The following is a 27,625-nucleotide window of genomic DNA, read 5'->3' on the forward strand; positions in this document are numbered from 1 at the left end:
ATTTTAAATATTTTTATTAAAAATTATGTTTTTAAATATTTGTTTTAAATATTTTTAATAATAATTTTTATTTTTAAGAGTTATTTGTATGTGATATATGTTTTAATTTTTTAAGAGTTAATTTGGACTCAAGTTTTATCGTTAAGATTTAAAGTCCTTAAATTTGAAAAACAATCGTAAGGTTGAGAAAAAATATTATTATTTTAGGAATATTTATTAGTGTACATCTATTTTAAAGGTATATTTATTTCTGTATTTGTTTTTTATAAACATTTTAGACTTAAATGGGTTAAATTTAATTTTAATATTTATTGATACTTTTATTGTTTTTGTTATTAGGCTCTAGATATCGAATATCAATTTTATTTTTTTTTTCCTGTTATTTCTTCTGCTGTATTCTGAGTATTATTTAATCTCTTAATTTCAGTATATCAGTAAGAAATACTGGGTACGATATAACAATTTGTTTTCTATATTAAGTTCATATTCGTTTTTCCTGGATTTTCTATTTAAATATTGCTTAGTTTTTAAAAAAGAAACTTATGAGAGCACCTTTTTATATGTCTACTAGTAGGTAGTTTTATGATAAAATTTTTATTTTTACGAGGTTTAGCATTTGAACATAATAGATCTATTCAAGAGCATCCTCGATCTTCCATTTTTCAACGTCATCGCCGTATGCGGAATCGTAATGAAAGACCTAATCAATGGTTTCAAGTAAACAGAAATGATGAATTATGGCATGGAGATACGGATGAAAATTCTATAAGTTTTGATAATAGTGCTGATCATTTTCCTATACGTTTATCTGCATTGCGTGCAATAGTGGTGGATAGTAATGGATTTAGTAATAATGGAATTAATACTTTTGATCATTATTATATGAGAAATGCATTACGATCACTTGATTATGATTATATTAGTTCAGCATTTGAACGTCATTCTGGTCGTCGCAGGAACTATTTTTCAGGAGGTGTTATTTCTTTTGATCGTGAAGGATCTTCGCATTATTTAGAAGAAGTATTGAATTTTTTGGAGAATACTCTTGTCTCTCCTTTAACAAGGGATCGATTGAATTTTCAAAATATTCCATCTACTGATGATTGCACAAAAATTGAATATACAAGTTGGCTTAAATCAGGTTCTATTTTTCAAGGTGTTCAAAATTTTCCTGGTCAGCCTTCCATTTTTTTATCTGAATCATCCCACATTAGAGATGAAAGAAAAATTAAAGTTATAATTCAAGATATTAACTTTTCTAAAATGTCTGTTTCGGGGCAAATAGAAATGTTTAATGCATCCGATGTTGATTTTAATAACAGTAGTATTATTATATGGTGGAATGGTGAAATAGTTGATTTCGTTGGCTATTATAATTTGTTAGCGGTTAAAAGAGGTATTGCTTGGAAGACAGATGTTGCCTATTGGCGTAAGTTGGAGCCATTTAAAGGGATGGATGATTATGAGTATGATATTATTATTGTTTCTTATCATTATAATTTATTTTTTATTAGATTCTTTAATTTGCTTTTTGCAAAAGATAAAATTACCGATATTTGTAGCAAGTATATATTTATGCGCTGGAAAGGTATAAGTTTTTCAAATAATTTACATATAAATAGTTTTAAGAACAATATTAATGTTTTATTAGAATCTGAATTTATTGGGCCTTTTATGTTTGAAAGTGATTTTGCAACATCTGGTTCATATTTTTGTTGTCTTCGGCGTAATGATGGTTTTATTGAAGGTATAATTTGTATATTTTATTAATTTCGATTTACTTGATTTGTTATATAGGATATTATTTTGATCCTTCTTTATCTTGTCAATATATCAGTTTATATCCTAAAATGAATGATGGTGTGTTTAAATTTAGATAAATAGATTTAATTTCAATAAAAAATATGATGGCACGTTTTATTTTTATAATTATTTTTCTGAAAAATATTAAAGATATGTAATAATAATGATATAGATGATAATATTGAATATTGTAGCTTTAAAAGAATAGTATTAAAATAAATTGTTTTCTAGAATAATTATGAAGGCTATATATATATATATATAATATTGAATTGGTTTTAGAAACGTAGATTTTTCTAATAATTTTTATAATTATGTAGTTATTTGGACTAGTTGTCATAAGAAATGACGTCTTTATTGTATAATCTAAAAATCTTAATGTTAAATATTTATTCTTAATCTGAAAAAATTAGGTCAAAAAAATAAAAACAGTCATGATATTTTTTGAATATCGACGTTCAAAAATTCATTTTAACATAAAATAATATTTAGATATTTGAAAAAAATATATTAAAAAAAAGATGGCAAAGGATAAAACTCATGTTAATGTTGTTGTTATTGGACATGTTGATTCAGGGAAATCTACTACTACTGGGCATTTAATTTATAAGTGTGGTGGTATCGACAAGCGTACTATTGAAAAATTGTAAGTAAAATTGTAAATATATTTTAAATACATTAAGTGTTTTTGTTAGTGAAAAGGAAGCGGCTGAGCTTGGGAAGGGCTCTTTTAAGTATGCTTGGGTTCTTGATAAGTTGAAAGCAGAACGAGAGCGTGGTATTACTATCGATATTGCTCTTTGGAAATTTGAAACCTCTAAATATTATGTTACTGTTATTGATGCACCAGGGCATCGTGACTTCATTAAAAATATGATTACCGGTACTTCTCAGGCAGACTGTGCCATTCTTATTATTGCCAGTGGTACTGGTGAATTTGAGGCTGGTATTTCCAAGGATGGTCAGACTCGAGAACATGCCCTTCTTGCTTATACTTTAGGTGTTAAACAGCTTATTGTCGCTGTTAATAAAATGGACAATACTAATTGGTCTGAAAGCCGTTTTGATGAAATCGTTAAAGAGACTTCTAATTTTATCAAGAAAGTTGGTTATAATCCAGCAACTGTTCCGTTTGTTCCTATATCTGGATGGCATGGTGATAATATGGTAGAGGAATCTCCTAATATGCCATGGTTTAAAGGATGGACTAAAGATTGTAAAAATACAGTGTTAAAGGGGAAAACTTTAATTGAAGCAATCGATTCCATAGAACCTCCTGTTCGTCCTTCTGATAAGCCTCTTCGTCTTCCTCTTCAGGATGTATATAAAATTGGTGGTATCGGAACAGTTCCTGTTGGTCGCGTTGAGACAGGAATCATAAAGCCAGGAATGGTCGTTACATTTGCTCCCTCTGGTTTGACTACTGAGGTAAAATCTGTCGAAATGCATCATGAGCAGCTTACAGAGGCTTTGCCTGGCGATAATGTTGGTTTTAATGTTAAGAATGTTTCTGTTAAGGAGATTCGTCGTGGAAATGTTGCTGGTGATTCTAAGAATGATCCTCCTAAGGGTTGTGAAGGTTTTCTTTCTCAAGTCATTATTCTTAATCATCCCGGCCAAATTAGTGCTGGTTATGCACCTGTTTTGGATTGTCATACTGCCCATATTGCATGTAAGTTTTTTAATATTTCAGAGAAAATTGATCGACGTACTGGCAAGAAGATTGAGGACAATCCTAAGTTTGTGAAGTCGGGCGATGCTTGTATTGTCGATATGGTACCAAGTAAGCCTATGTGTGTTGAGTCTTTTACCGATTATCCTCCATTGGGTCGATTTGCTGTTCGTGATATGAGACAAACTGTTGCTGTGGGTGTTATTAAATCTGTCTCTAAGATTGAGAAGGCTGGTAAGGTTACTAAAGCTGCTCAGAAAGCCTCAAAGAAATAAGGAAGCAGTATATTGATGGTATTGCTATTATATATTAATTATGTAGCGTAATTAAAATATATGTTTTTTGTTATAGATTTGTTTTTAGAATATTGTTTCATTTTTATATTATTTATATGTTTATTATAAATTTTATAAATTTACGTATGAGATTTCGTATAAATGTTTTATACTTTTTTTTTAGCTAATTGTGTATGTTTTATATATGCTTCCAAACTTGCTCCATAAAATACCAATACTACACCTATCCACTGGCCAATTGTTAACTTATGATTAAACCAAATAAGACTTAATAATAGCGTTAGCATTTTTCTTGTAAGTGTGATAGTTATTAAGATTAAACTGCCATATTTTTCTAATGTATGGAAAATAAACAATTGTCCAATTGCTCCAGAACAACCATAAATAAGAATATCAGAAATAATTGATGGATATTTTTTGATAAATTCAAGTGTTGTTACCAATTCATTTGTAAAACATAACAAGTATAATGTCGTACCTACTGTAGATAGAATATTCATATATAACATCATCCATGGACCAGTTACATGTGAAAATGCTTTAAAAATTTGGTCCTGTGTTGAATTAGTATATCCATCTAAAAGAAGACTAATGCTAAGAAGAAAAAGGCCCCATGTATCATTTGATAATTGTTTATTGGTTTTAGATGATAACTGTGAATCATATAAAGTAAAAATTGCAATTCCAGAAGTTACTATAGCTACTATTAAATACTTATGATAAGTAAAATGTGTTTTGTAAAAGATGGTATGAATGGCCATAACAGGAAGTAGTTTGCAAGATTTTCCAAGTATAAGAGTAGGATAATTAATGTGTTTAAGAGATGCATAACCAAGTGGTGATGCTAATGATGAACTCAATGCTACTAAAATAAGTTTTAAGAATAAAGATTTCGAAAGAGAAGGAATTTTTTTTTTTGATCGTTTTGTAATGAAATGCATAAATATAAAAGATACTATAATAGCAATAAATGATTGCATAATACTTAATATTATTACTGAATTAAATATTTCTTTTCCATAAGATCTAGTAGTTATACGTTCTTGTAAAATACTCCATAAAAGAAATGAAATATATATCTATATTATTAAGTTTGGAACTTAAAAAATATTAAAAAAAACCCCTAAAATACATATTAAGATCCCCATCAATTATTTTTTTTATATAAAAAATATTAGTTTTAATAAATAATTTGATGCAAATTATTTTTATTCGTTTTTAATCGCAATGAATTTACTGGATTTTAAAAATAATATGAATTAAAATTATGACATTTATTATAAAAACGAAAATTTTATATGATTTTCAGAATATTCGTATCTATTTTTATTTTCTGCATTAATATATATATCTACATAGTATATATTTTGAACATATTTTAAAAAAAAATAGATTATAAATCTAGGTTCTTATAATTTTTGTTTTATTAAAAAAATAAGATTTAAATATATAGAAATTGATATCTTTTTAGTAAATTATTACTTTATTAGATATTTTGATATAATTTTATGTTTATTTTAGTAATATGATTTTAATAAAAATTATAGTTAAAATTTCTATATTTTTTTAATTTTTATATTGTTGCTAATATTAAAAAATGAATATTTAATGAAATAACTAGAATAACAATAATGATGTTAATACAAATAACTGATTAAATAATTGAAAGAATTTGGTGAAAATGCAGTTTTGATTAGTTTAAAGATAAGAGGTTTTATAATGCTTTTTAGTTGGACATATATATTCCTCTTTTAATTTAAATTTTTAACAATAGATTATTTCTCAAATTTTTATCTAGAGATCTTGATGTTCCTAAGATATCTATACTTTTTTATCTATAATTGTTTTACGGGAATTATTTGATGATGATATCTCAATATTAGGACCAGTTTGTTTCTTATTACTAGAAGATTTCTTTTTACCATAAAGGAAATTGTTGAAATCATAAAGTTGATATATTAAAGACATATTGGGTCCAATCCAAGGAGATTTATCTTTAACATAAGAATAAGCAGAATCAATATTCAAGCCAAGGGATTTCATAACATAGGCAATTATTAAGGATGCTGACCGAGAAATTCCACACTTCAAGTATGAGTTTTACAATAATAATATATGCAAATTTACCTGACAATGAATTAAAACTTTTTTGTTTTCTTGAATAGATTTCTTAGTTATATAATCTATGAGAGGTGGTAAGTCAATAGATAGTGTACTGACATTATGATCCCATAATACATGAAGATATTCTATGTTATTAATTATAACAGGTGGAAGAATTGAACTTTCTATAGGTAATAGATTTTTTTGAAAAATCCTTCTTTCACTTGATATATTTTCTGTTTCTTTAGGGCAATTTTCCTCTAGAGATGTTTGAGATAAAAATGGATTTTTTACTTCTTTTGCAACATTGATTACAACATTAAATTTTTTTGCAATATGAGTTTCTGGTTCCGCAAAAAGCCAAAGATTTGGTTCAATTATACATACTGGCTTGTTTTCATAAGTATTAGAATTTTTTTTATAATTATAATCGTTTTCAAATAGTATTTGAGTGTTTTGAGGATAAATTCTATTCGCAAAAATTATATTTAACAATGTATGATTGTTAGTTGATGTAAACCCCTTGTTTTCTCGGCTATTTATATTAGAAATATGGCTAGAAGTATGTAAATATAACTTTTGTTCAGTTGAGTATGGTTTTGATAATGGTGAAATAATAGTAGAAATTCCTTTAACACATTGATTTGCTTGATCAACATTCTTTAAGGAAAGGTTTTTTGTGTTACGAATTTTTTTTGAAGAGATAGGTTGTTTAAGAAAATGAGTTTTGTCTTTGAAATTTAAAGAATTAGATGATTCTTGAGTTTCTTGTTTAAATAATTGATTTTGCATTTTCGAAGATTCTATTTAAATGATATTTAGCTTTATTCTTAGGATCTAGGAATATCTTATGAAAGTTATATTTGAAATGATAAAATTTCTTGCATATTATGAAATAGCAATGTTAAATTTTTTTAGTATTTGAAAAATTGGTATTTTATAAAAAATATTTGATTTAACTAAAAATATTTGAAGAAAAATAATAGAAATCTTGTGAAATATGTTTGTATAAATTCTCGTAAATTTGTGGATATTTTATTTAGTCTTAAATCTAGAAAAAATTAATTTATAAAAACTAATATATAAAAAGCATATAATAGTCACTTATTATATAAAAAAATAGATATTATCTCTTCTGGATCTTAAAATTATATAGTAAAAAAATATTTAATTTTTTTTTTGTTTTATTTGAAGCGCGATGTTCTTGGATAATGTATTTTTATACGGATTTATTTTAATTTAGTTTTAATAGATATATTATTTATTTCAAAAAGATGATTTAGTTTGTGAATGTTTTATGTATCTTTATAAAAGTGTATGATTATATAGAATTATTATAAATTCTTTATTAGTCTTTGTAATACGTTTATTTTATATATACTTTAAGAAATGGAAAAATCGATTTTATTTAGAAAATTGGTAGTTTTTTAGAATAATACATATAATAATAACTGAATTTATTGTTTTTTTTTGAATGGGTTGAAAAAAATGTTTTTATATCAAATTAACACATCTTATACGCAACATAATAATTGACAATTATTTTTATTATTTACTATATGTATAGGAATAATGAAATTTTGATCATTTTCAAGGATACTGTATTGTTATCTTAAGATTTTAGATATTGTTATGAAAAATATGTAGATATATTATTTTGATGTTCACTTTATCATCAATATTTAGAATTATTTATAAAATTTGATTCCGAAATTGTCTCTGGAGTGCTTATATTTGTAAAATTAATATTTTCTCCATTAGAAAATGGTGTTTTGAAATTAGTTGTATTGAATATTTTTGGTTTAGAATGAGTAGAATAAATATTGTCTTTGTATTTGTCGTTATTATAGTGATATTTTGGATATGAATTGAAATTTGATAATGAACAGGAATTTAATAAATCTTTGTCATTTTCTATGGTCTTAGATGTTTGAAAAGGCCTCGTATTTTTTTGATATTGTTTTATAAAAAAGCTAGATCTTTTATTAAGTAGTCCAATATTATGTTCGCTGTTGGATCTCTTTAACGAATGGTCTAATTGTTTCTTTTTTTCTGATGAATAATTAAGTTCTGTAATGTCTTGATGATAGTCGTAGATTGCTAATGATAATTCTGTTAAACTTCTTAACATATTTTCAATTTTTTCCTCTGTTTTTTCATTTTTTATATTTTTAAATGATAATATTTCGTTAATAATTCGTTCTAATGGCATCCATAATTCTTTAGATACACTATTTGATTTCATCTTTTCTAATGATGCATAGAGTACACGATAAGGTGCTTCAATCTTCGTTTTACTTAAAGTTGAATTATTAAATAATATATTTCCATCTAAACTTGATGTTTCAAAGTCGTTGAAATTAGATGATTTTTTCAATTTATTTGCAATTTCAAGTTTTTTAACTCGAATTTTTAATTCCGAAAGTTCATTCCATAATGTAGGTACCCGAATATTTTCTAAAGCCCCATTTCTATATGAATGAAAAACACTATTCTTTTGTGAATATGATGGTGATGATTGTAATTCAATAGAATGGGGAATAATATAATCATTTTTCGAATCTGATTTATTAAATAATGTTTTATTTTCATGTAAATCAGTAGTGTTGCAAAGCATATTTTCAGACATGTTAATATGTTTATTAAATTTTGAAAAATAATTGTTATTATTAACGAATTGTTTTTTAATGGTTAATTGAGGTATTTGATTAGTTTCTTTTTTTAACAAATTATGTATATCATTTTCTAGTGATTTGTTTGTTGCTTTCCATAATATGTCCGTATTTAATAGGGATGACATAAATAATTGGTCTTTATTTTTAATATATGATTCTGATGGTTGATGATCTATATCTTTATTTGATTTTGAATTTGATAAAGAAAATGTTGATAACTAAAAATCTATGTATCAGTCTAAGAAATACTAAATTTAAGTTTACGTTTTGTTTTTTTGATAGTTTTAAGATTTTTGAACTTGTAAAATTTAAAAGGGTGTCATCATCTAAAGTGGATTTTTCTTCCTTCTGAAGATTTAAATATTCTGCATGTGTTTCCATGTATTTTTTTATATTAATAATTTTAAAAAAAACTATCAGTTTCTTTATAATTTTTTAATATTGATATATATCACTATTTGTATAAAATTAAATCTTATAAAAATTTAGTTATAAAAAAATATATATTTAAATAGAATTGATGAATCCTTTTCTTATATTTTTATATCAATTTAGTACTGTTTAATAAATAAGATGTTATATAATTTAAAAAATGAATAACGCGATGGCTTCATTTTGGAACGATAGATGTAACGAGGCATATTTTGATTAGAAAGTATTAATATGACTTTTAGAGATATATCAATCCTAGTTGGATGTCTATTAATTTAATTGTTTCTCGAATAAACTCTCTTTGTAAAGAATTTGGGCTAAATGATAAGCAATATGAAATTGATGAACAGGATATTTTACAAGTATGTTTTTTATTTCATTTTTTTCTTTAGGTTATTAACTTTTATTATTTTTTTATAGTTAGATATAGTGGATGAGGTTTATATAAAAATTTTGAAAGAATCTGTTACAAAAATTCTTGGTTTATACTAATGTCTTCTTTATGTTTAATTTAATAATCTAGCTTTATCTTCCGCAACTATAACTAATTTTGAAAAATTTACTGATGTTTTTCATGATTTATTAAAATATTTTAAGAAAGTAGAGAGTCATTCTTTAGATTCTTCTATTTCTTTTTATGATTTTGTTGCTTGTTCTATTACTCGTCATTATTCTCATAATGTGATATCTAAAATTTCTTTATTTTCTGGTACTGAATTTCAAAAAAAGCGTCTAGCTAATCATATTCATAATTGTAAGACTAACTTTATTTATATATTATCTTAAGGTTTTTTTAGTGTTACTTTGTGTATATGAAGTATTAAATGGGATAATTAGAGTAATTTTAGAAATGGATAAAGTGTTTGATAGATGCTATTTTAATAATATTGATAATTTGAATAATTGTATAATAAACATTTGCACGTTGGTATCGCAAATTATTTTGATCTTATTTCAGGTTAGTTTAATTTTATTTGATATAGTGATTTAAGTTTATTAGACATATTTTTCGCGTGAAAATTCTGATATTTTAAATACTTTTCTTGATATCAAGAATGATTCTATTACATATATAAAATGTATTGAATTAATGCTTTTTCTTTATGATAATAGCTATTTGAAAAATAATATTAGAAATATTGTTAAGAAAGCTATGTTAAGATGTTGTAAGACAAAATATTTTATGTTTCTTTCGATTTTAATGTTATAGTTGACTTTAAAGGTTTCGATATTTTTTTGCAAATTCTATTTAAGACAAAGGATAGTTCTGATTATGATGACATTGTTAAAGCTGTTCAGCAAATTTATGATGGCATTTCTAAAATAATATTTAGACGATCTGCCTCTATTTTTAAGGATCAAAAATGTTTAATTTACATTTGTTTTATTAATTATATTATTAATATTCTAATATGTGTTTAGTTGTTGTCTGGGGGCTTTTAGAATATATTGAACTTGAAAAATCAGGTTGGACTCAAATTCAATATAATTTATGGCTTCCTCCACTTTTCATTTCTTCATGGCTTGTTCCTAATGAACGTAATGATTGGTTAGTATTTCATTCGTGTTTATTATTATTTAATAGTTATTTAGTGAAATTATAAAATATTGCTATAAATTAAATAATCAAATATCCAGGGAAATAATTGATAATATTCAATTTAAAATTATAAGCTCTAGTCCTGAACTTTCCTTTCAAATGTCGATGTCGTTTATATTTTCTTTTCAACTAGATGAAGTTACATGTAATTTTTAGTAAAAAACATTTTTTGAATATTAATTGGGATAGCTGATCAAAATTTTATAATAAAACGCATTATAACGCTTTTAGATAATGTAAGACGATCTGAAATTGTAGAACAAATGAACTTGTTGATGGTATCAAAATATCAATGTTTACATTTTTTTACCTGGTTATGGGAAAGTTCTTTAAAATGTCCTAGTAATTATATATTAGCATTTTCTGATGATTTAGTTGAGTTAAATATTTTTTTTATAATGCTGAATGATTTTAGACTTTATTATGGCTTTTACGACGTAATTTTTTACTTAAGTATAATAGTTCTATTGTTTCCGAATTTGAGCATTTAGTTATTTTTGTTTTAACTGGTGGAAAGATTGATAGTGATCAAAAATCACCGGTTTATGAAAGAGGTTGTTGTAAGGATGAACTAGATAGATCTATAATAATATTAAAGGTGATAATATTAGTCTTTTTTTTTTTTAGAAATAACTATTTTTTAGAGACAAATAAATTTTGAAAGTTGGTTATTATATTTAACAGCTCAAGATGTTAAGTCAATGTTTGTTATAGTTTTGACTGAATTGCTTCGATTATTTAAAGAATTATGTTCTCTTTCTATACTTGTTCCTATTCAAGAAAAAAATATTATTGAATTTGTGCTATTTATTTTCTTGGATTATGATAGACAATGGATTGAGTTTCAATGTAAGTAATACTTATATGATAGTTGTAATTAAATTATCAGGCTGGAATAATCTTATATATTTTTTACATTCTGTTTCAAAGGAAATTCTTATGAGTGTTTTTACTAATGAGACATTAACTCTTAATTTTAATGACAATTATATTGTTAAAAAGGATCTTTATTATAATAGTATGGATAATACTTCCTTCAGTAATTCATTTGAAACTAAGACTTTAAAATTATTTTCTAGGATAATGCACTGTAAGTTTAATCCTTTTTTTTTTTTTTTTAAAAAAAAATAGTAGTATCTAGCTTGATACGGTATGTACACTTAAGGTTTTACTTTATAGTTTAATCAATTGTAGTGAATTTGAGGTTTTAGGTACTTCGATAGCTTCAGGAGAATATGAATCTGTAATTTTAAATAACTTGAGGAAAATTATAGGAATAAATCAATTTCTTATTATTATCCTTATTTATTTGCCTCCTGATCATCTAGTTAATCAATATGCATGCTCACAATATGAATTTATTTCTTTACTTAGTTCTAGTATTATAGATGTTAAATATATTTCATGGTTTCAAACTACTGGAAAGTTTTTAGATCATTTATTAACTATTTTTGTTTCAACAAATCTTCAGCTTTTTGCTATTTTATCGAGACAAGGGATTGATAATATTGATATGCCAAATAATTTAAAATTTTCACATTTTATTGAGATTATGATTTATAGTTCTTGTAGATTGGATGTTATAGCTGGTATGTTTTTTAACATATATTTTCTTATTTAAATTTTCTAGGTGTTATTTTAGATTTAATAAAAATATATAAAAATAAATGGACGACTGACAGTACTGATGTTATATGTTTAGCTATGACTGTTATTAGGTCTATTAGATTCTTTGTAATGATTTAGAGTGTATAATCATATGACTAATAATTATAGGATAAATGCGAAACTTTCTTGATTAATAAGATTAATGATACAATACTTCTTTTTAAGCAAACTAATGACTCTAAAATTTGTATTATCTATACTTGTTATATTGCGATTTATATGTTTTAGGGGAATATGTTTCTAGTGATATACAAAATATGGAATTTTTATTTTATGTTTTAAAAGAAATTTTACATGGTTATCTTTGTGTGGAATGTTTTGCTGGAATTTCATCTGAAAATCTTTCTAATGATAAAAAATATCCATGTAAAAAATGCATTTTAATTCCTAATGGTTTACAACTTGAATTTTTGCATTTGGCTAAACTAGTAATTGTATTATGTATATGATTATTTATATTTATTATAACTAGTGTATACCTCAAAATGCTGCTTGGATAGTAGAATTGAAAACACATTTGCTAATTGCTTATCTTCAAAAAATTTATGATATTGCTTTTGAATCGAAAATTGAAGGCTATGAAGTTTTATATCAAGTCTTAAAAAAAGTAAACATATAAAATGTAAAAATATGATTTAATTTTTATTAGATAATACCAACTCTTGAAATAAAAAAAAAACCCTTTATATGTGACGATGTTAAATGTGATTCTCAGAATGAAATTGTATCTAGTGAATTATTTAAGTTGTTAGAGTACGTAGTGTTTTTCTTAAAAAAAATATTTATATTTTTTTAGATTAGACCATAAAGAACAAATTTTAGCTATTATAGTTTTATGAATAAGTTATTTCTTTAAAAATGAATTATATATATAAATGATATTTAAAAGTTTATATTTTTATATTATAATTTATAAATCTATATGCAATTTTTATATGATAGATGATTAAAAATATGATAATAAATTAATTGATTTTAAACAGAAAAATATATGATTTAAATAATCTTAATATTATATATCTAAATATAATAAGTATATTTTTTTTTTTTATTAATAAATTATGTTTTATATAAGTTGTATAAAAATAAATTATAGTTAAAGTACATTTTTTCTATATATCTAATATAAATATATATATATCATCTATAAAACAATAGTATTTTTCTAATAATATATATATTATTAAAACTATAAAATATCCATTTTATCTTTTTAATAAATGACCTATTTTTTTATTAAATTTATTATTATATAATAAATTCATTAAATTATTTTTATATTTTATTAACGTTTATCTAATATATTTTTAAATAATTGCTTTAAAATAAACGTAATTTATATTTCATCGTAGTTTTTTAAAATACATTTAACTTTTAAATATATTACCAAAATGACTACTATTGAAAAAGTTTATTTATACTATTTATGATTCTACATGTTCTAATTTATATTAGATTAAAGAAATAGAAGATGAGATGGCACGTACTCAGTAAGTTATTATTATTTAAATATTTTTTTTAAATAAATTAGAAAAAACAAAGCGTAAAAATTTATATTACCAACATGTTAACAAAATTAATTAGCATTTAGCACTGCTAAACACCTTGGCCTTTTAAAAGTAATTTAAATTAATTTTATTATACTCTTTAACATAATAAAAGGCTAGATTAGCAAAATTAAAACGTGAACTTATAACTCCTAGTGGAAGCAATGGAGGGCCAGGAAGTAGTACTATATTTTATATATTTAACATTCTTATATAAGCAGTTGGGTTTGATGTTGCAAGAACAGGTGTTGCATCAATAGGATTTATTGGTAAATTTAACTAACTATTAAAATCATTCATATTATATAATGTTTTAAGGATTTCCTTCTGCAGGAAAAAGTACATTAATGTCTAAACTTACGGGAACATATAGCGAAGCAGCTGCATATGAATGTATTTATACTTTCATTAAATGAATATGATTATATTTATAAATAGTTACTACTTTAACTACTGTTCCTGGTATACTTCAATATAAAGGTGCCAAGATTCAGGTAAAAATAACTGGTATTATTATATCGAATATTTATTATATATATTAAGATACTAGATTTGCCTGGTATTATTCAAGGGGTAATTATTAAAAATATCAAAATTACACACTAAAATGAAACAAGGCAAAAGAAGGAAAAGGTAGAGGTCGACAAGTTATTGCCGTTGCAAGAACCTGTAGTCTTATTTATATAATTCTTGATATTCTTAAACCTCTTACAGATAAAAAAATCATTGAAGACGAACTTGAAGGATTCGGAATTAGATTAAATAAAAAACCTCCTATGATTACACTTAAAAAAAAAGAAAAAGGAGGAATCACAATATCTAATACAGTTACATTAACAAATATTGATTATGATGAAATTAAAGCAATATTGGGAGAATATCGTATTAATAATGCAGATATAACTTTTAGATGTGATGCTACAGTATGCATGTAATTTTATAAATATATATATATCTAATTACTTTATTAGGCGGATGATCTTATAGATGTTATTGAGGGAAACAGGATGTACATTCCTGCTATATATGCTCTTAATAAGATTGATCAAATTTCTATAGAAGAGCTTGATTTACTCTATAAAATCCCACATGCAGTACCTATTTCAGCACAACACGTAAATATTATACTAACATTAGATTTATCTAAGTTATAACAGGGATGGAATTTTGATGAATTACTTGTAATAATTACTCTAAAAAAAAATATATATTAACAAGTATTAGGAAAAAATGTACTATAACTTTTTTTAATTCAACAACTTAACTTTAAAACAGGTGGGAACATCTTGATCTAATAAGAGTATATACGAAACCCAAAGGATTACCGCCTGATTATTCTGATCCAATAGTTTTAAAAAAAAATGCAAGTTCAGTAGAAGATTTTGTATTTTTCCAATGAAATAAGATAAATTACTAACCTATAAAGTGTAATGCTATTCATAAATCCATATTCAAACAATTCAAACAGTAATCAATTATCATCATAAATGCATATTTGATATTTTATAGTGCATACGTATGGGGTAACTCTGTAAAACATAATCATCAAAGAGTTGGCGCCAGTCATATATTACTAGATGAAGATGTGTGTACTATTATTAAAAAATAATGATAAAAAAATATTTTATATTTTATTTTTAAACATATTTTCTTTTATAATTTTAAAAATATAAAATATAGATAACAGTATATATTTATTTATAAAAAATAAATAATATATTAAGAAAAACAAATTATCATTTTTGAATAATAGATTTTATATAATTAATATATTACAAAAATAAACTTTATAAAAATTAATCTTATACAATTACGTAACATTAACAATATGATATATATATATAATATTTTTAACTAAATTTCAAAAATATAACATTTTTTTAATAACAGTGAATTATAAAATTATATTACACAATTACAATTTATCCATATTTCAATAAGAATAATTCATAAAGTCTATATGAATAAGATGATATATATATATCATTATTATTATTTCAAATATTTCCTATCAACTTATTATAACTTATGCTCATTTATCAATTTTATAAAATTTTAATATGTATTACTAATTACATAATTTGTTATAAATAAATAATTTAAGTAATATTGGATATTTCATATACTATACTACCCAATATAAGATCAAGCATATAAAATATAAAATGTTTATTAGCAACTTTTGAATCAAATAAACTGCAAATTTGCTTAATTTTAGTTTTAATAATTTCATCATTAAAACGAAAAAAATGATTGTTAAATAACACTATTAAATTTAGATATTTCTATAAATCAAGAAAAAAAAAACCTGTTATGATAGTATATAACTCTGTTTCTAAATACTCTTTAATTTTATAATTATCAAATTTATAATGTTGAATTTTAGAAACTTCAACCGAACCATCTGACCAAATTGCAATCCTTAATGCTCGAAAACAGCTAACTGCAAATTGTTCAGTAAATATATATTGACTCCAAAACCTCATAAATTGACTAAAGCTTAATATATTACAGTTAATTATTGTACTTACATTAAGATCAAATCACCAAAAAACACAAAAATACAAGGAATTAAAAAAAAACGAATCACTGTATATATATAAGGAGCCTCAGTCTTAAGTTCTAGTACTTCAAAAACAAACTCAAAGCCAGCTAAGTCAAAAATATTTTGTATAAATTGAGGAGAATTTGCAATAGACATAAATATTTTTTTCCATATAAATATTATCAAATTACATAATTTCACAAACATAAACCATCTAAAACGTTTTTTTTCAATATCTTTATTAATATATTTTTTTTTTAAATCAACAATTAACTAAAAGAATTAAATTAAGAAATAAACATATAATTATACTTTTGCAATAATTTCAAACAAAATAGACGGTTCACTAAGTTTATCTATAATTTTTTTAAAAATAAAGTCAGAAAGAATTTCCCTTATTATAACTCTTTCGCATTCTGATTTAAGATCATCAGGAGGTAAGAAAGATGTAATCAAAGTATCAGCAATTAAACGCAAATACAAACATTCATTTTCATAGGAATCTAAAGCAGGATGAGGTTGAAATTCATGAAATATTTCATCAAATGTCCTATGAGAAGTAATATCATCCTGTAAAATCTTTTGTGTCCTGCGAATATCTATAATATAAATTAGTTTAACACAAATACAAAAAATAACATTCCATTAATATGTTTAATAGCAATCATAGGTATATTATGAAGAAGAAGCAATTCATGTTTTATCTATATCATTCATCAATAATAGTGAATATATTAATTTTACATAAACTACCATAAAAAATTTTTTTTCTAATTCTTTAACAACATGAGAGATTAAAAGCAGCGATTCCTCAATAAAGCTTTTATCATGAGTTATTTGTTCATACCATATATTAATATGATCTTTGCAAATAATAGCAATAATAGAGTATAATTCAACATCTACAAGTTCCGAACAAGTTAAGGTAGGAAGTTTATCTGAAAAATTATAATTCTTTGACAAAGACAAATACCGCCTTATTAAAGAACTACTTTCATAAAATCCCATAAAATAAAACTATTTATCAAACATGCATAAATATCGTGTATATTATTATGATGTAATTAAAAATATTCGAGAAATGTAATTCTCTAATTTTACCAAATAAATAAATAAATTTAATCATATTATACACAAATATAGATTTAAATAAATTTTATAACATATCTTTTTTCCACCTTTCACTAAAAAGAAAAAACAAATAGATATATCATATTTTAGAATTCAATTATTAAATCTATTACAAACGATTACTGTTAGAGATTTATTTTTTAGAACGGGTTTTCAAAATAATTAATAAATATATTCAAACATAATTAAATATAACTATCTTAAATCATATGCTATAAACAAATTAAAGAAATATCAGATATTAAATTATGTATTTTTATTCGAAAATAAGTCTTATAAATTTAATTGTTAATCTCAGAATCTAAAAAATCAAAATATAATTTCCAAATTAATACTAATAAGTTATAACATCATTTATAATGTCAATATTTATAAACATTTTTAATTTCATATCTAAAAATATAACAATTACAAAATATTCTAAATTTAATTTACGAAATAAAACACACTTTATTAAACAATATCGCCAAAATATAATTATTTAAATAAATGAAAATCAGAAAACTTTTATCATTAATCAAGTCGAAATAATAAAAATAAATTATTTTATCTATAATTTTCATAATTTTTACTAAAATCGCATACACAAATTTATTCAGAACAAAGTAAATAATCAATTTACCATATTTTTTAAAATATCCATAATTTTCATTTATTCAACATTAAATTATGGATAAATCGACATCTAGCACTCAAACTACCATCCATAATCTTCACAATTTAGAAACACATTTAGAATCTCTTATTCATAATCTTCATGATCTTGGCAAAATTATTCATGACTTTGAAAATTCCAAAACAAATGAAATAATATTTAATAGAATGTTACTTCTCTTTAGTTTACAAATTATTTCTAAATTAATAATAGAAAGAATATAATCAATAATTATAAATCTCTTTATACAAATAAAGATTTCATTACAGAAATAGTACCACGGGATGTTATTGAGTTGATTCTATTTCTTACATTTTTTATATACTATTAATTTTTTATTAGTTATATAGAAGAAGGAAGAAATCCAGATGTTTATACTAGACAATTTTGCGAACTGGTTCAAAAGGATAATCAATATGTCAATGGGAAATCTATAGCTATAACTGTAGGCTCATTGTTATAAATCAAAATCCATATTAACTATATAGGATTTTCGTAATATTTTAGCCCAAGATATCAAAAATAATTTTCCAAACATAGCAAATGAAGTTGAAAAAATATTAAGAAATACAAATAAAAATTAATTATTTGACTTTTAAGCACATCCAAAAGCTCAAAAATTTTATAATTTCATAAACTACAATCTTCTAATTTTTTCAAAACGACATATTTAACAGTTTTATGCTGGAATAACAAAATAATATAACAATAAATTAAATGTCAGTTTTTTTTTAGTTGCAAAGTATTTATTGTTCTTCCTGAACAGTCTCAGGACGATCAGTACGCCGATTCGTGGGATCGCTATTTGGATCACTATTACTTCTTCCTCTACTATTTTTAGAACGCAACTGTTTTTGACTAAATCTTGCAGAAGAAATAGGCGATGGTTCATTGCTGAATCCAAATGCAGTTGTAGAAATATCCATATTAGGAGCACGATATTCATGAGATAATGCTTGTCGTACATCATCGCTATCTCTAGAAACAGCTTTTTGATGCTCGTAATGCCCATTATAATTAGAATATTTTTTTTTCGGATGAAATAATGATTTAGATCGTCTAGGATAATGATGATTATCATTTATACTTGCTTCTCTAATTACAAAACGTGAAGAATCTTCATCATTAATCTTTTCTATATCGAGAGGTTTAAGTTTCCTTCGAAGAACAACAGATAGGATGTCTTCACTCTCTTCACTACTTCCGCAATCAACACCATGACTTACTGAACCTGCATCTCTACAAGAACTTTTAAATGCTCGAGAAGAAATATTATTTACAGGTGCTTTTAAATCTTGATACTTTGCCATAGTGTGTGCTACATCTGTAGCATTGTGCGATACAATATCAAGGGATAGCAGATTTGCAACTAAAATAGGAACCTGAACCACAACTTTTGATCTAGAAATATTTTAGTATTATCATTAACATCATCAATATTTAATTACGTAAAAGCAGTTCCCACAGAAATATTAATAAAATATTTAACTGCCAAATGTCTTCCAGCATTTACAGTAAGTTGCGCAGAAGGAATTAATAACTGACAAATAACTGAGTCGTTAGTATCTGGCTTAACACCCTTCCAAGCTCTTGTATCTTCAGGATCGTTGGCATATAATATTGACGACGATAATATCTTTGTTTTAATATAATCAGGTACTCTTTCATGAGCAAGCGTTTGCTCTTTAGTATTGGCAGGTGGACTGTTATATATAATAACTTGACGAACCTTCATATATTATTATTTATTTTTTTTAAACGTACTATATTTACTAATTCAAGTTTTATTTTCCTAACCTGGGAAAAATTAAAAATATTTTATTTAAAGTATTTTATTACTTACAGTGCGTGTCGAATGATTAGTTGTACAAACTTCTACGAATGCGAGTTGACCAGAAATCCAAACTGGCCTGTGTAATTTTGCTTCAACTTTCAAAGAACCTTTTCCCCCACAAAATAAAGGCCCTTCTTCAATGCATGTTATAGGATGCTCACTTGGTACAAGAGCACGATCCGGATGCAAAGCTGTAAATAGTAGCAAATTTTTGCATACTCTTGACAAAAAAATCTTATCTTTCAGTTTATAACGAAGTGTTCTTTATCAATCAGTACAGAAACCAAACACAGATATTTTAATACGCAAAAATATAGTATTTTACTTGCCCCTCTTTACATTCAAATGTTCCAGGACCCACATTCAAAGGAAGATGTAAATCAAATGGTATAGATGTTCTGCATTTTTGTGAAGGCCAAAATCCATCTTCTGGGCATTGTCCAATATCTGTATATACAAGCTGATTTAATGGAGAATCTTCAAATTCCATCATCTCTTTAGCAACACTAAACAATATATGCGACTTATTATTCCCTACACCTTAATTATTAGTCTAAACTCAAGATTAAATACTATATCATACTTTCAACACCTAAACAATCAAGGGCAATACTACCCAGTTGTACTTTAGATGATTCAATTTCAATTTGTAAATTTCCACGAATAAACCCCCCTCCAACATGAACAGCAGCATTAAGAGACATATCTATTCCTACTTTTGGTCCTTTAAATCGAGAATTAGACAACAAATCTAAAGGAGGGCGTTCTCGCACGAATGTTCCACTATTAATAACTGGATATAATGATTCATAATTATCTTCTGGAACAAATCTGGATACGTCATTATTGCTTAATTGCGATTGTAACTGTTTATTATGTTGAGGTATATAATTGTTTTGTAACTTATTTATATTATTCATTAGATGGTTATCAATAGAACGCAAAGCTCGACGATTAGTTAACTCATACATATGTTCATCAGATGATTGAGAGTGTCCTTTACAATCATCATGCTCATTACATAATAAAATATCATCATTAGAATAAGAATCCTGATAAACATGAGTGCAAAAAGAATTTTTTTTCCGAGGCTTAGAACAAGGACCTATACTATACTTTGAAGACTTGGAAAGACATGTAAAAGATTGAAAAAATATAATAAACCTACCGTAGCTTTAATTTCAGGTGCAACCACAAACTCATCAGCCCTATGACTTTTATTATAATTCGAAAAAACCATATTGATAAACAGTGAAATATTAATACTTTAATTATAAAAAGAGGTGAACAATGGAAAACAAAAAAAAAGAAAAAAAAATATAATTAAAATAATCTCACACTTTCAATCTTAAATATACAAAGTCGAACTTTCGAAATGTTTTGAAAAACGATATCATCACGTGACAATTTAAAATATGTTTAAATGCATAAAAATAATTTAACATAAAAAATTAGAATCATTTTTAAAATGAAAACAATTCGCCTAATATCAAAATTTTCGAAAATTGCTTTTATTATTTTCTTTATTACAAAAAGTAACCCTAAATAAAATAAATTTAATAATCTTATAAAAACATTAAATCATAAAATAACACAAACAATAAACAAATAAAAAATAAAAAGATTAAGAATTATTTACTTTATTTAAAGCAGTTTCATTTAAATATAATACAAAATATTTAAGATAAAAACCATTGAAAAACTATTTAAATCAATAAATATTTTAAAAATATAATTGAAGAAAAAATGTTTATTTTCAATAATAATATCATAATATTTATAAAAGTTTCATGTAATAGATATTTTTATACGATAAATCTCATTCTATTATATCTTAAATAACATTAAAAAATTCTATAAACTCTTATATTTAATAAAATATTAACTCAAATATTATATATCTTTAAATTTATTCTAAAGAAATAAAATTTTAATAAAATTTTAATTAATACTTTTTAATTTTTCTATAAAAATTTAGGCATTAAATTCACCTTTGAAAATCTTAATATATAAAATAAATTATTTTTCTAAAATAAATATTATGTTTTAACTTTAAATTCAATTTATAACAAATAGTTTTATTAAATAAATTAAAATTCAATGAAATATGCTAAGTAATTTCAAAAACAAATTTTGTTTAATTTAACCATCTTCTAGGAAACTTGAAAAAAATTTAGTATCAGGTACATAATACAAATTTTATTGCTTTATTAATGATTTTTAGAGTGGAGTGAGAAGTATGTTAATTACAAAAAAGGTATATTAATATATTTTTTATAACTTATAACACATTATTAGCAAAAAAACTTGTAACAAGGATTGCCAAAAAAAAAGATTTAGAAAAAGCAGATTATAGGCGTTCACATGAAAAACAATTTGCAAATAATTTATTAGAAAATCAAAATTTAAACATTTTTTTAAACAATAATTTAAATTATGATAATTCAAATAATAATTTCTTAAAAAAAATAACCGACTCAACAGAATTATTTCTAAAAGTAAATCCAGAAGTTGATGCTATTAAAAGCGAAAAATCAGATGAAAATAATAAGGATTGTTTCCAAGACTCTCTTTCACCAAAATTGTCTGTTAATGTTCCTGATCTTACGAATACATCATGTTTTTCAAATTCTTATACTCAATATATAGCTAATCATAAAAAAACTACTCTTAACGATATAAATTCAGAACTATACTCCGAATCACTTAATAACAACAATGAAATATCTCAGTTTTTTATATTTTTAAATAAAGAACTTCGAAAAGTAGATAATTTTTATAAAGAAAAAGAGAAAAAAGCAGAATTGCGTTTACAACAAATAAAAGAACAATTACACGAAATGGATAATAGACATAAAAAAAAGGTAATTATTTAATTCTTTTTCTATCAATTCATATCTTTCAGATACATGTTAATTCAAAAAAAAAGTATTCATTTTTTAATTGGGCAAATAGTTTTATAACACCATTGTATAAAATTGTTGCACTTTTTGAATTAAAAAAAAAAAATAGCAAAGACTATCAAGAACACCATATTTATGAAAATATTACCTATAAAACCGCTAAAAAATGTCTCAAAACAGTAAGTATTTATTTATGTATATTATTTATTTCCTAAATACTTAGGCTATTATTGATTTTTATCGTGAGGCAGAGCTTTTAAGAAGCTATCGTATAATGAATATAGAAGCTTTTAGAAAAGCTTTAAAAAAAATAACCAAAATTACAGGCATCAATTATTTAAAATTTTATATGCCTAAAGTTGCTGAAAGCCATTTTGGATCTAGCGAAATCAATGATGATCTGATAACAGAAGCAGAGGTATAAAATGTTTTTTTTTTTTTTCATAAATTTACTTAATTAAGGATGTTTTTGCATATTATTTCGAGAAAAATAACAGAAAGAATGCTATAAAAAAACTTCGAACTGAACAAAAAATAACAGTATAGATATTTTTTTATTTAAATATTACTACTAATAACGAAAAGGATCATTCTAGCTCATTACTTCGTGTTGGTATATATCTTGGAATTTCACTGCCTCTATTTATAGAAGGATTAGTATATGGTATTTTAAAAAAATCATAAATTAATTGATTATAATATATTTTAGCAAATAAAACATTAACTAATGATTCATCCTTAGCAGTAATATATCTTCTTGAAATATGGAGTGGTTTTTTTCTTATATTATTATTTTTATTACTTTTTGGTCTTAATTGTTATATATGGACAAAATCAAAAATAAATTATGTCTTTATTTTTGAATTTGATACAAGACATAATTTAAACTGGAAACAATATTTGGAAGTATGTTAATATAAAGATTTTTATTTTGAATCTTAAAAATTTAGATACCATCTTTTATTTTTCTATTATTTTCGTTATTATTTTGGCTTACTTTTAAAAATTTATGGCAGCCTTTGATCAATTATTATCCACTATTTTTTATTATAATAACAACTATAATATTATTAAACCCATTACCATATTTTTATAGAGAATCACGCAAATGGTTTATTATTTCAAACGTAAAATAAATATATATATTATTATATATTAATTTTATTTAGCTTCGTTTGCTTTTTTCTGGATTATGTTCAGTTGAATTTCGAGATTTTTTTCTGGGAGATCAATATAATAGTTTAGTATATGCTTTTAGAAATATAAAGGAAAATAACATTTATTTTTTCATAAATATTGACTTAAAAACAGCTTTTTTTTTGTTTTTATAATTATTATTTTAAAAATCTAATTCAATGTGATATATCGCATTTTAAATTAATGGAATTTCTTCAAACAATTCCAGGGATCTTTCGTTTTTTACAATGTTTAAGAAGATATTATGATTCTAAACATGTATTTCCACATCTTATCAATGCCGGGAAATACACTTGTGCAATTTTAACATATACTTTTTTTTCTATTTGGAAAATAAATAGTCATTCAAAATGGAGAGTCATATATATTATATTTGCTTCAATAAATTCTATTTACACTAGTAATCCTTTTATATATTTATATGACATTAATTTTATAATATTCTAGGTTTTTGGGATTTATTTATAGATTTTTCATTAATGCAGTTATATGCAGAGCATCCACTTCTAAGGAATAATTTAATATTTAAGCATTATTGGGTAAATATTATTAATTACAAATAATATATCTTATTTTTCAGATTTATTACTTAATAATAATTTTTGATCCAATATTAAGATTTTCATGGGTATTATATTTCATTTTTATTAAAAATATTCAATATTTACATCTCATTACATTTGTTATTAATGTAATTGAGGTTTTTCGAAGATTCATATGGAATATATTTAGAGTAAGAAATTGTTTTATAATACTTAATTTAATATGTAAAGATCGAAAATGAACATTCAACTAACGTTTTATATTTTAGAGTTAGTCGTAATATACCATTACCTTATACATTTTCTACTTTAGAAAACAAAGATCAAGAAATTGTTATGGAGAACAATATAGCATCAAAGAATAAATATTCAAAACGTCATTTTTTCAACATTGCAATTTCATTATTTCAACTAAAACATCGTGAAGATTTTACACATAGAAGACCTGATTACTCAAATAACAAAAATAATCCTAATGAAATTAGCAATGACAGGTTTATACTAATTTATAAGTGTAATAATTTATTTAATATTTTTAGAAATATTTTATACTTTTCTAAACGACTTAAAAAATAAAAAATATTCATCCACAAAGTTTATTACTAAACTTTTTATATAAATGTATTTGATATAGTTATAATCTAATTTTAAGTTTATAGAAAATAACTATAAATTTTTTTTCATTATATATATATATATAAATCCAATTCTTATTTAAATTTTTGCAAAAAAAATTATTAAAAAAACTATATTAGAAATATAACGTTTTTAAAATAACATTTTTTCTTTATATAAAAATCCTTTTATAAAAAAATAATTTTATATATTTATGTATACTCAAAATAAACTTAAAATCACATGTTTATTTTAAAAAAAATTTAGTATATTTATAATTATTTAATCAAATTTCTATGTAATTTATATTAAAAAATCAGCTTTTAACAAAAAAATACTTCAAAGTTATAGTTATATTTTTTTTAATAAAACTATTATTTTAAAAAATTATATAAATATTTTATCAAATTACAAAAATGAATAATTTTGTTATATACTCAATAGTTTTATCTATAAATCTGAAAATATAATTCCTGAATACAATTATCAAAAATATATAAAAAGCATCGAAACAAAATGCATTTTATAATTAAATTTTAATAAAATATATTAGTGATCTTTAGTATACAATTAAGATAAATTTTCAGGATATAAAAACAAAACGAATATAATATATAATTACTCTAATCAAAAAAAAATATACAATATTATAAATTATACCAATTTTACGTAAAAACATAATTATAAAAAAAGCTAATATCAAATATACAAATACTATTAAAAGTATTATTTAGAGGATATTAATCATATTTTACAAACCTGCCTTAAACAAAATATTATATATATTTTTTTAAAATAACCAAATAACTAGTTCTCACTACGATTATCTCTACTACCTCCTACTTTTAAACTACGAACACGATTAAGCAATCCTTTACTAGTACATGATGATTCAGGATTTTCAGAAGAAATTATTTGAAAACTACTTTGCAGTATTGAAATGTTTTTTTTAGTACTAGATGCAGCTTTTTCTGCATCAATTTGACCAGAAGTTTCAGATAAAGACGAAACATCCATAAAATGAGTAGATAAAAAATTAGAATGAGAATCTTTTTTTGAACCAGGAATACGGTGAGCAAAACTACGTTTGCAGTTCAAATCATTATCATGAATACTACAATGTTATTGAAAACCAAATGACTTGTTATCTTTCTCATTCTTTTCTTCATCTGATAATAACGCAACACGTCGTATAGAAGCTTGGCTAGCATGCGTACCCTCTAAAAAAGTGGAAGAACCAAGACCAGATGTAGTAGAACCGTGATATAAATCTACTTTTCTAATTAATTCAAAAATAAGACTTCTAAACAAACCTGAAGAACGATTCTTTCTAGAGTAAAAGGCACTAGGAGAAAATTCATTATACGCTTCAACGTCTCGATTTCCAAAATATTTGTCAATTGAAAATTTTGAATTCTCAGTATCCACTTTTGAAAAAGACATAGACATACTGTCTTCATGAAAAGCAAGTACAGGATCTTTTTTCGAACTTTTATTACGATAAGGATTACAAGCATCAAATGGCCCATCATGATGAAATGCTAAAAAATATATAAATCCAAAACAAAGGAACCATTAGTAAATACTTCCTGACCCATATACTGCAGTTACATCAAGCAAGTCAATACGATCCACATGTATACGTGATCGTCTTTCTTTATGGGGATGATTATTTGTCTTTTCTTTGGAATTTTCTTTCAGGATAGCCTTTTCTTGTTCTTTCTCTTTACTAAATGGAAAATATTTATGACTTCGATGAGTACCTTTGTGAGAATCAAAAACATTACTTTCAGAATTACTTTGAGTACGTTCACTACGAGGAATTATTGTTTTAACATCCTGCTTTGAATGATGAAACGGTTTACGTTCCCATTGAGAAGCCGTTCGTGACGTTGTATGTTGTGACTTCGACTTCTATAGCTTTACTTAGCTTATTTTCATATTCATTTTTTCATTAAAAAACATACGGAAATAACAGTTGTAACCATATGAGATACATTTTTGTATTCTGTACGATCCAAAAATGGGTTAGATCTTTCTTCAGACGAACCTGCAATTGATGATGACTTAGAAATCAATCGAAAAGGGTTATTTGACGCAAATTCTAGTTTTCCTTTTAGAAACACGTTATCTTGTTCATAAAATCTACCTTGAGTACCCATATATTCAACAACAATTCAAACCTATTCATCTTTCTATCGCTAAATTATGCAACTTGAGCTAAACATATTCATACCTAACCCTAATTTTATGAACGTATACTTGACAAGTTAAAATACCTTTTTTTTATATAAAGATCTCTATTTTTCTAATCTACAATTTGTTATTAAGAATTTATATAATAAAGATACAAATTAAACATGTTTTTTTAATTTCTTATCATTAGAATTCATAAAAAATAACAATA

At 23.9% G+C, this 27,625-nt stretch overlaps 12 protein-coding genes across 12 annotated transcripts; 6 read left to right on the forward strand and 6 right to left on the reverse strand.

Annotated features, from left to right (window-relative positions):
• The first annotated feature begins 351 nt into the window (after positions 1-351).
• Positions 352-1,958, forward strand: PNEG_01203 (hypothetical protein). The gene is made up of 5 exons (XM_007874929.1): positions 352-570; positions 614-1,466; positions 1,515-1,588; positions 1,652-1,747; positions 1,798-1,958. Exons 1-5 carry the CDS (start codon positions 543-545, stop codon positions 1,878-1,880), a joined length of 1,134 nt encoding a protein of 377 aa, XP_007873120.1. The 5' UTR covers positions 352-542; the 3' UTR covers positions 1,881-1,958.
• Positions 1,959-2,303: 345 nt separating this feature from the next.
• Positions 2,304-3,752, forward strand: PNEG_01204 (elongation factor 1-alpha). The gene is made up of 2 exons (XM_007874930.1): positions 2,304-2,449; positions 2,499-3,752. The coding sequence occupies exons 1-2, from the start codon at positions 2,325-2,327 to the stop codon at positions 3,748-3,750; spliced, it is 1,377 nt and encodes a 458-aa protein (XP_007873121.1). The 5' UTR covers positions 2,304-2,324; the 3' UTR covers positions 3,751-3,752.
• PNEG_01205 (hypothetical protein) lies at positions 2,487-4,973 on the reverse strand. Its single transcript, XM_007874931.1, has 2 exons — positions 4,893-4,973; positions 2,487-4,850 (listed from the first exon to the last, which is right to left on the reverse strand). Exons 1-2 carry the CDS (start codon positions 4,917-4,919, stop codon positions 3,918-3,920), a joined length of 960 nt encoding a protein of 319 aa, XP_007873122.1. The 5' UTR covers positions 4,920-4,973; the 3' UTR covers positions 2,487-3,917.
• A 619-nt stretch (positions 4,974-5,592) lies between these two features.
• PNEG_01206 (hypothetical protein) lies at positions 5,593-6,666 on the reverse strand (the record flags this gene model as incomplete). Its single annotated transcript, XM_007874932.1, has 3 exons — positions 5,593-5,856; positions 5,899-6,409; positions 6,452-6,666. The coding sequence occupies 3 exons, from the start codon at positions 6,664-6,666 to the stop codon at positions 5,593-5,595; spliced, it is 990 nt and encodes a 329-aa protein (XP_007873123.1).
• Positions 6,667-7,472: 806 nt separating this feature from the next.
• Positions 7,473-8,930, reverse strand: PNEG_01207 (hypothetical protein; the record flags this gene model as incomplete). Its single annotated transcript, XM_007874933.1, has 2 exons — positions 7,473-8,767; positions 8,814-8,930. The coding sequence occupies 2 exons, from the start codon at positions 8,928-8,930 to the stop codon at positions 7,550-7,552; spliced, it is 1,335 nt and encodes a 444-aa protein (XP_007873124.1). The 3' UTR covers positions 7,473-7,549.
• A 299-nt stretch (positions 8,931-9,229) lies between these two features.
• PNEG_01208 (hypothetical protein) lies at positions 9,230-13,088 on the forward strand (the record flags this gene model as incomplete). Its single annotated transcript, XM_007874935.1, has 20 exons — positions 9,230-9,343; positions 9,402-9,462; positions 9,505-9,735; positions 9,779-9,939; positions 9,982-10,147; positions 10,192-10,347; positions 10,404-10,530; positions 10,575-10,726; positions 10,771-10,955; positions 10,997-11,179; positions 11,226-11,430; positions 11,471-11,671; positions 11,713-11,731; positions 11,776-12,170; positions 12,212-12,315; positions 12,358-12,436; positions 12,478-12,677; positions 12,722-12,856; positions 12,899-13,002; positions 13,046-13,088. Exons 1-20 carry the CDS (start codon positions 9,245-9,247, stop codon positions 13,086-13,088), a joined length of 3,006 nt encoding a protein of 1,001 aa, XP_007873126.1. The 5' UTR covers positions 9,230-9,244.
• A 552-nt stretch (positions 13,089-13,640) lies between these two features.
• PNEG_01209 (developmentally-regulated GTP-binding protein 1) lies at positions 13,641-15,405 on the forward strand (the record flags this gene model as incomplete). The annotated part of the gene is made up of 16 exons (XM_007874936.1): positions 13,641-13,658; positions 13,705-13,739; positions 13,781-13,792; positions 13,841-13,868; positions 13,912-13,975; positions 14,018-14,065; positions 14,115-14,189; positions 14,235-14,290; positions 14,340-14,369; positions 14,414-14,719; positions 14,768-14,911; positions 14,954-14,977; positions 15,021-15,028; positions 15,072-15,180; positions 15,223-15,263; positions 15,306-15,405. The coding sequence occupies 16 exons, from the start codon at positions 13,641-13,643 to the stop codon at positions 15,403-15,405; spliced, it is 1,098 nt and encodes a 365-aa protein (XP_007873127.1).
• A 490-nt stretch (positions 15,406-15,895) lies between these two features.
• PNEG_01210 (hypothetical protein) lies at positions 15,896-17,349 on the reverse strand (the record flags this gene model as incomplete). Its single annotated transcript, XM_007874937.1, has 6 exons — positions 15,896-16,062; positions 16,105-16,289; positions 16,328-16,614; positions 16,654-16,930; positions 16,981-17,045; positions 17,095-17,349. The coding sequence occupies 6 exons, from the start codon at positions 17,347-17,349 to the stop codon at positions 15,896-15,898; spliced, it is 1,236 nt and encodes a 411-aa protein (XP_007873128.1).
• Positions 17,350-18,141: 792 nt separating this feature from the next.
• On the forward strand, positions 18,142-18,711 carry PNEG_01211 (hypothetical protein; the record flags this gene model as incomplete). Its single annotated transcript, XM_007874938.1, has 4 exons — positions 18,142-18,296; positions 18,341-18,421; positions 18,470-18,572; positions 18,616-18,711. The coding sequence occupies 4 exons, from the start codon at positions 18,142-18,144 to the stop codon at positions 18,709-18,711; spliced, it is 435 nt and encodes a 144-aa protein (XP_007873129.1).
• A 162-nt stretch (positions 18,712-18,873) lies between these two features.
• Positions 18,874-21,288, reverse strand: PNEG_01212 (hypothetical protein; the record flags this gene model as incomplete). Its single annotated transcript, XM_007874939.1, has 6 exons — positions 20,545-21,288; positions 20,267-20,501; positions 19,971-20,223; positions 19,901-19,924; positions 19,576-19,856; positions 18,874-19,528 (listed from the first exon to the last, which is right to left on the reverse strand). Exons 1-6 carry the CDS (start codon positions 20,930-20,932, stop codon positions 18,874-18,876), a joined length of 1,836 nt encoding a protein of 611 aa, XP_007873130.1. The 5' UTR covers positions 20,933-21,288.
• A 773-nt stretch (positions 21,289-22,061) lies between these two features.
• Positions 22,062-25,179, forward strand: PNEG_01213 (hypothetical protein; the record flags this gene model as incomplete). Its single annotated transcript, XM_007874940.1, has 16 exons — positions 22,062-22,075; positions 22,119-22,144; positions 22,186-22,218; positions 22,260-22,825; positions 22,867-23,043; positions 23,088-23,282; positions 23,327-23,404; positions 23,450-23,528; positions 23,574-23,770; positions 23,815-23,991; positions 24,034-24,108; positions 24,176-24,461; positions 24,509-24,600; positions 24,642-24,794; positions 24,835-25,097; positions 25,143-25,179. 16 exons carry the CDS (start codon positions 22,062-22,064, stop codon positions 25,177-25,179), a joined length of 2,448 nt encoding a protein of 815 aa, XP_007873131.1.
• Positions 25,180-26,273: 1,094 nt separating this feature from the next.
• PNEG_01214 (hypothetical protein) lies at positions 26,274-27,398 on the reverse strand. The gene is made up of 5 exons (XM_007874941.1): positions 27,368-27,398; positions 27,186-27,322; positions 26,805-27,132; positions 26,532-26,759; positions 26,274-26,489 (listed from the first exon to the last, which is right to left on the reverse strand). Exons 1-5 carry the CDS (start codon positions 27,378-27,380, stop codon positions 26,341-26,343), a joined length of 855 nt encoding a protein of 284 aa, XP_007873132.1. The 5' UTR covers positions 27,381-27,398; the 3' UTR covers positions 26,274-26,340.
• Positions 27,399-27,625: the final 227 nt, after the last annotated feature.

The sequence above is a fragment of the Pneumocystis murina genome (genome assembly GCF_000349005.2).
Source record: "Pneumocystis murina B123 chromosome Unknown supercont1.6, whole genome shotgun sequence".
NCBI classification, from domain to species: domain Eukaryota; kingdom Fungi; phylum Ascomycota; class Pneumocystomycetes; order Pneumocystales; family Pneumocystaceae; genus Pneumocystis; species Pneumocystis murina.

What these genes read in the sequence shown, in the direction of transcription:
- PNEG_01203 (XM_007874929.1), top strand. Translation starts at nt 543, where the DNA reads ATGAGAGCACCTTTTTATATGTCTACTA. An exon ending in AAAGGGATGGATGATTATGA is followed by an intron (nt 1,467 to 1,514) that starts GTATGATATTAT and finishes ATTTTTTATTAG; the next exon opens with ATTCTTTAATTTGCTTTTTG. An exon ending in TAATGATGGTTTTATTGAAG is followed by an intron (nt 1,748 to 1,797) that starts GTATAATTTGTA and finishes TTTGTTATATAG; the next exon opens with GATATTATTTTGATCCTTCT.
- PNEG_01205 (XM_007874931.1), bottom strand. Translation starts at nt 4,919, where the DNA reads ATGGGGATCTTAATATGTATTTTAGGG. An exon ending in TCTTAATATGTATTTTAGGG is followed by an intron (nt 4,851 to 4,892) that starts GTTTTTTTTAAT and finishes TTAATAATATAG; the next exon opens with ATATATATTTCATTTCTTTT.
- PNEG_01204 (XM_007874930.1), top strand. Translation starts at nt 2,325, where the DNA reads ATGGCAAAGGATAAAACTCATGTTAATGTTGTTGTTATTGGACATGTT. An exon ending in AAGCGTACTATTGAAAAATT is followed by an intron (nt 2,450 to 2,498) that starts GTAAGTAAAATT and finishes TGTTTTTGTTAG; the next exon opens with TGAAAAGGAAGCGGCTGAGC.
- PNEG_01214 (XM_007874941.1), bottom strand. An exon ending in TGGTTACAACTGTTATTTCC is followed by an intron (nt 27,133 to 27,185) that starts GTATGTTTTTTA and finishes GTAAAGCTATAG; the next exon opens with AAGTCGAAGTCACAACATAC. An exon ending in TAGAAAGAATCGTTCTTCAG is followed by an intron (nt 26,490 to 26,531) that starts GTTTGTTTAGAA and finishes TTAGAAAAGTAG; the next exon opens with ATTTATATCACGGTTCTACT.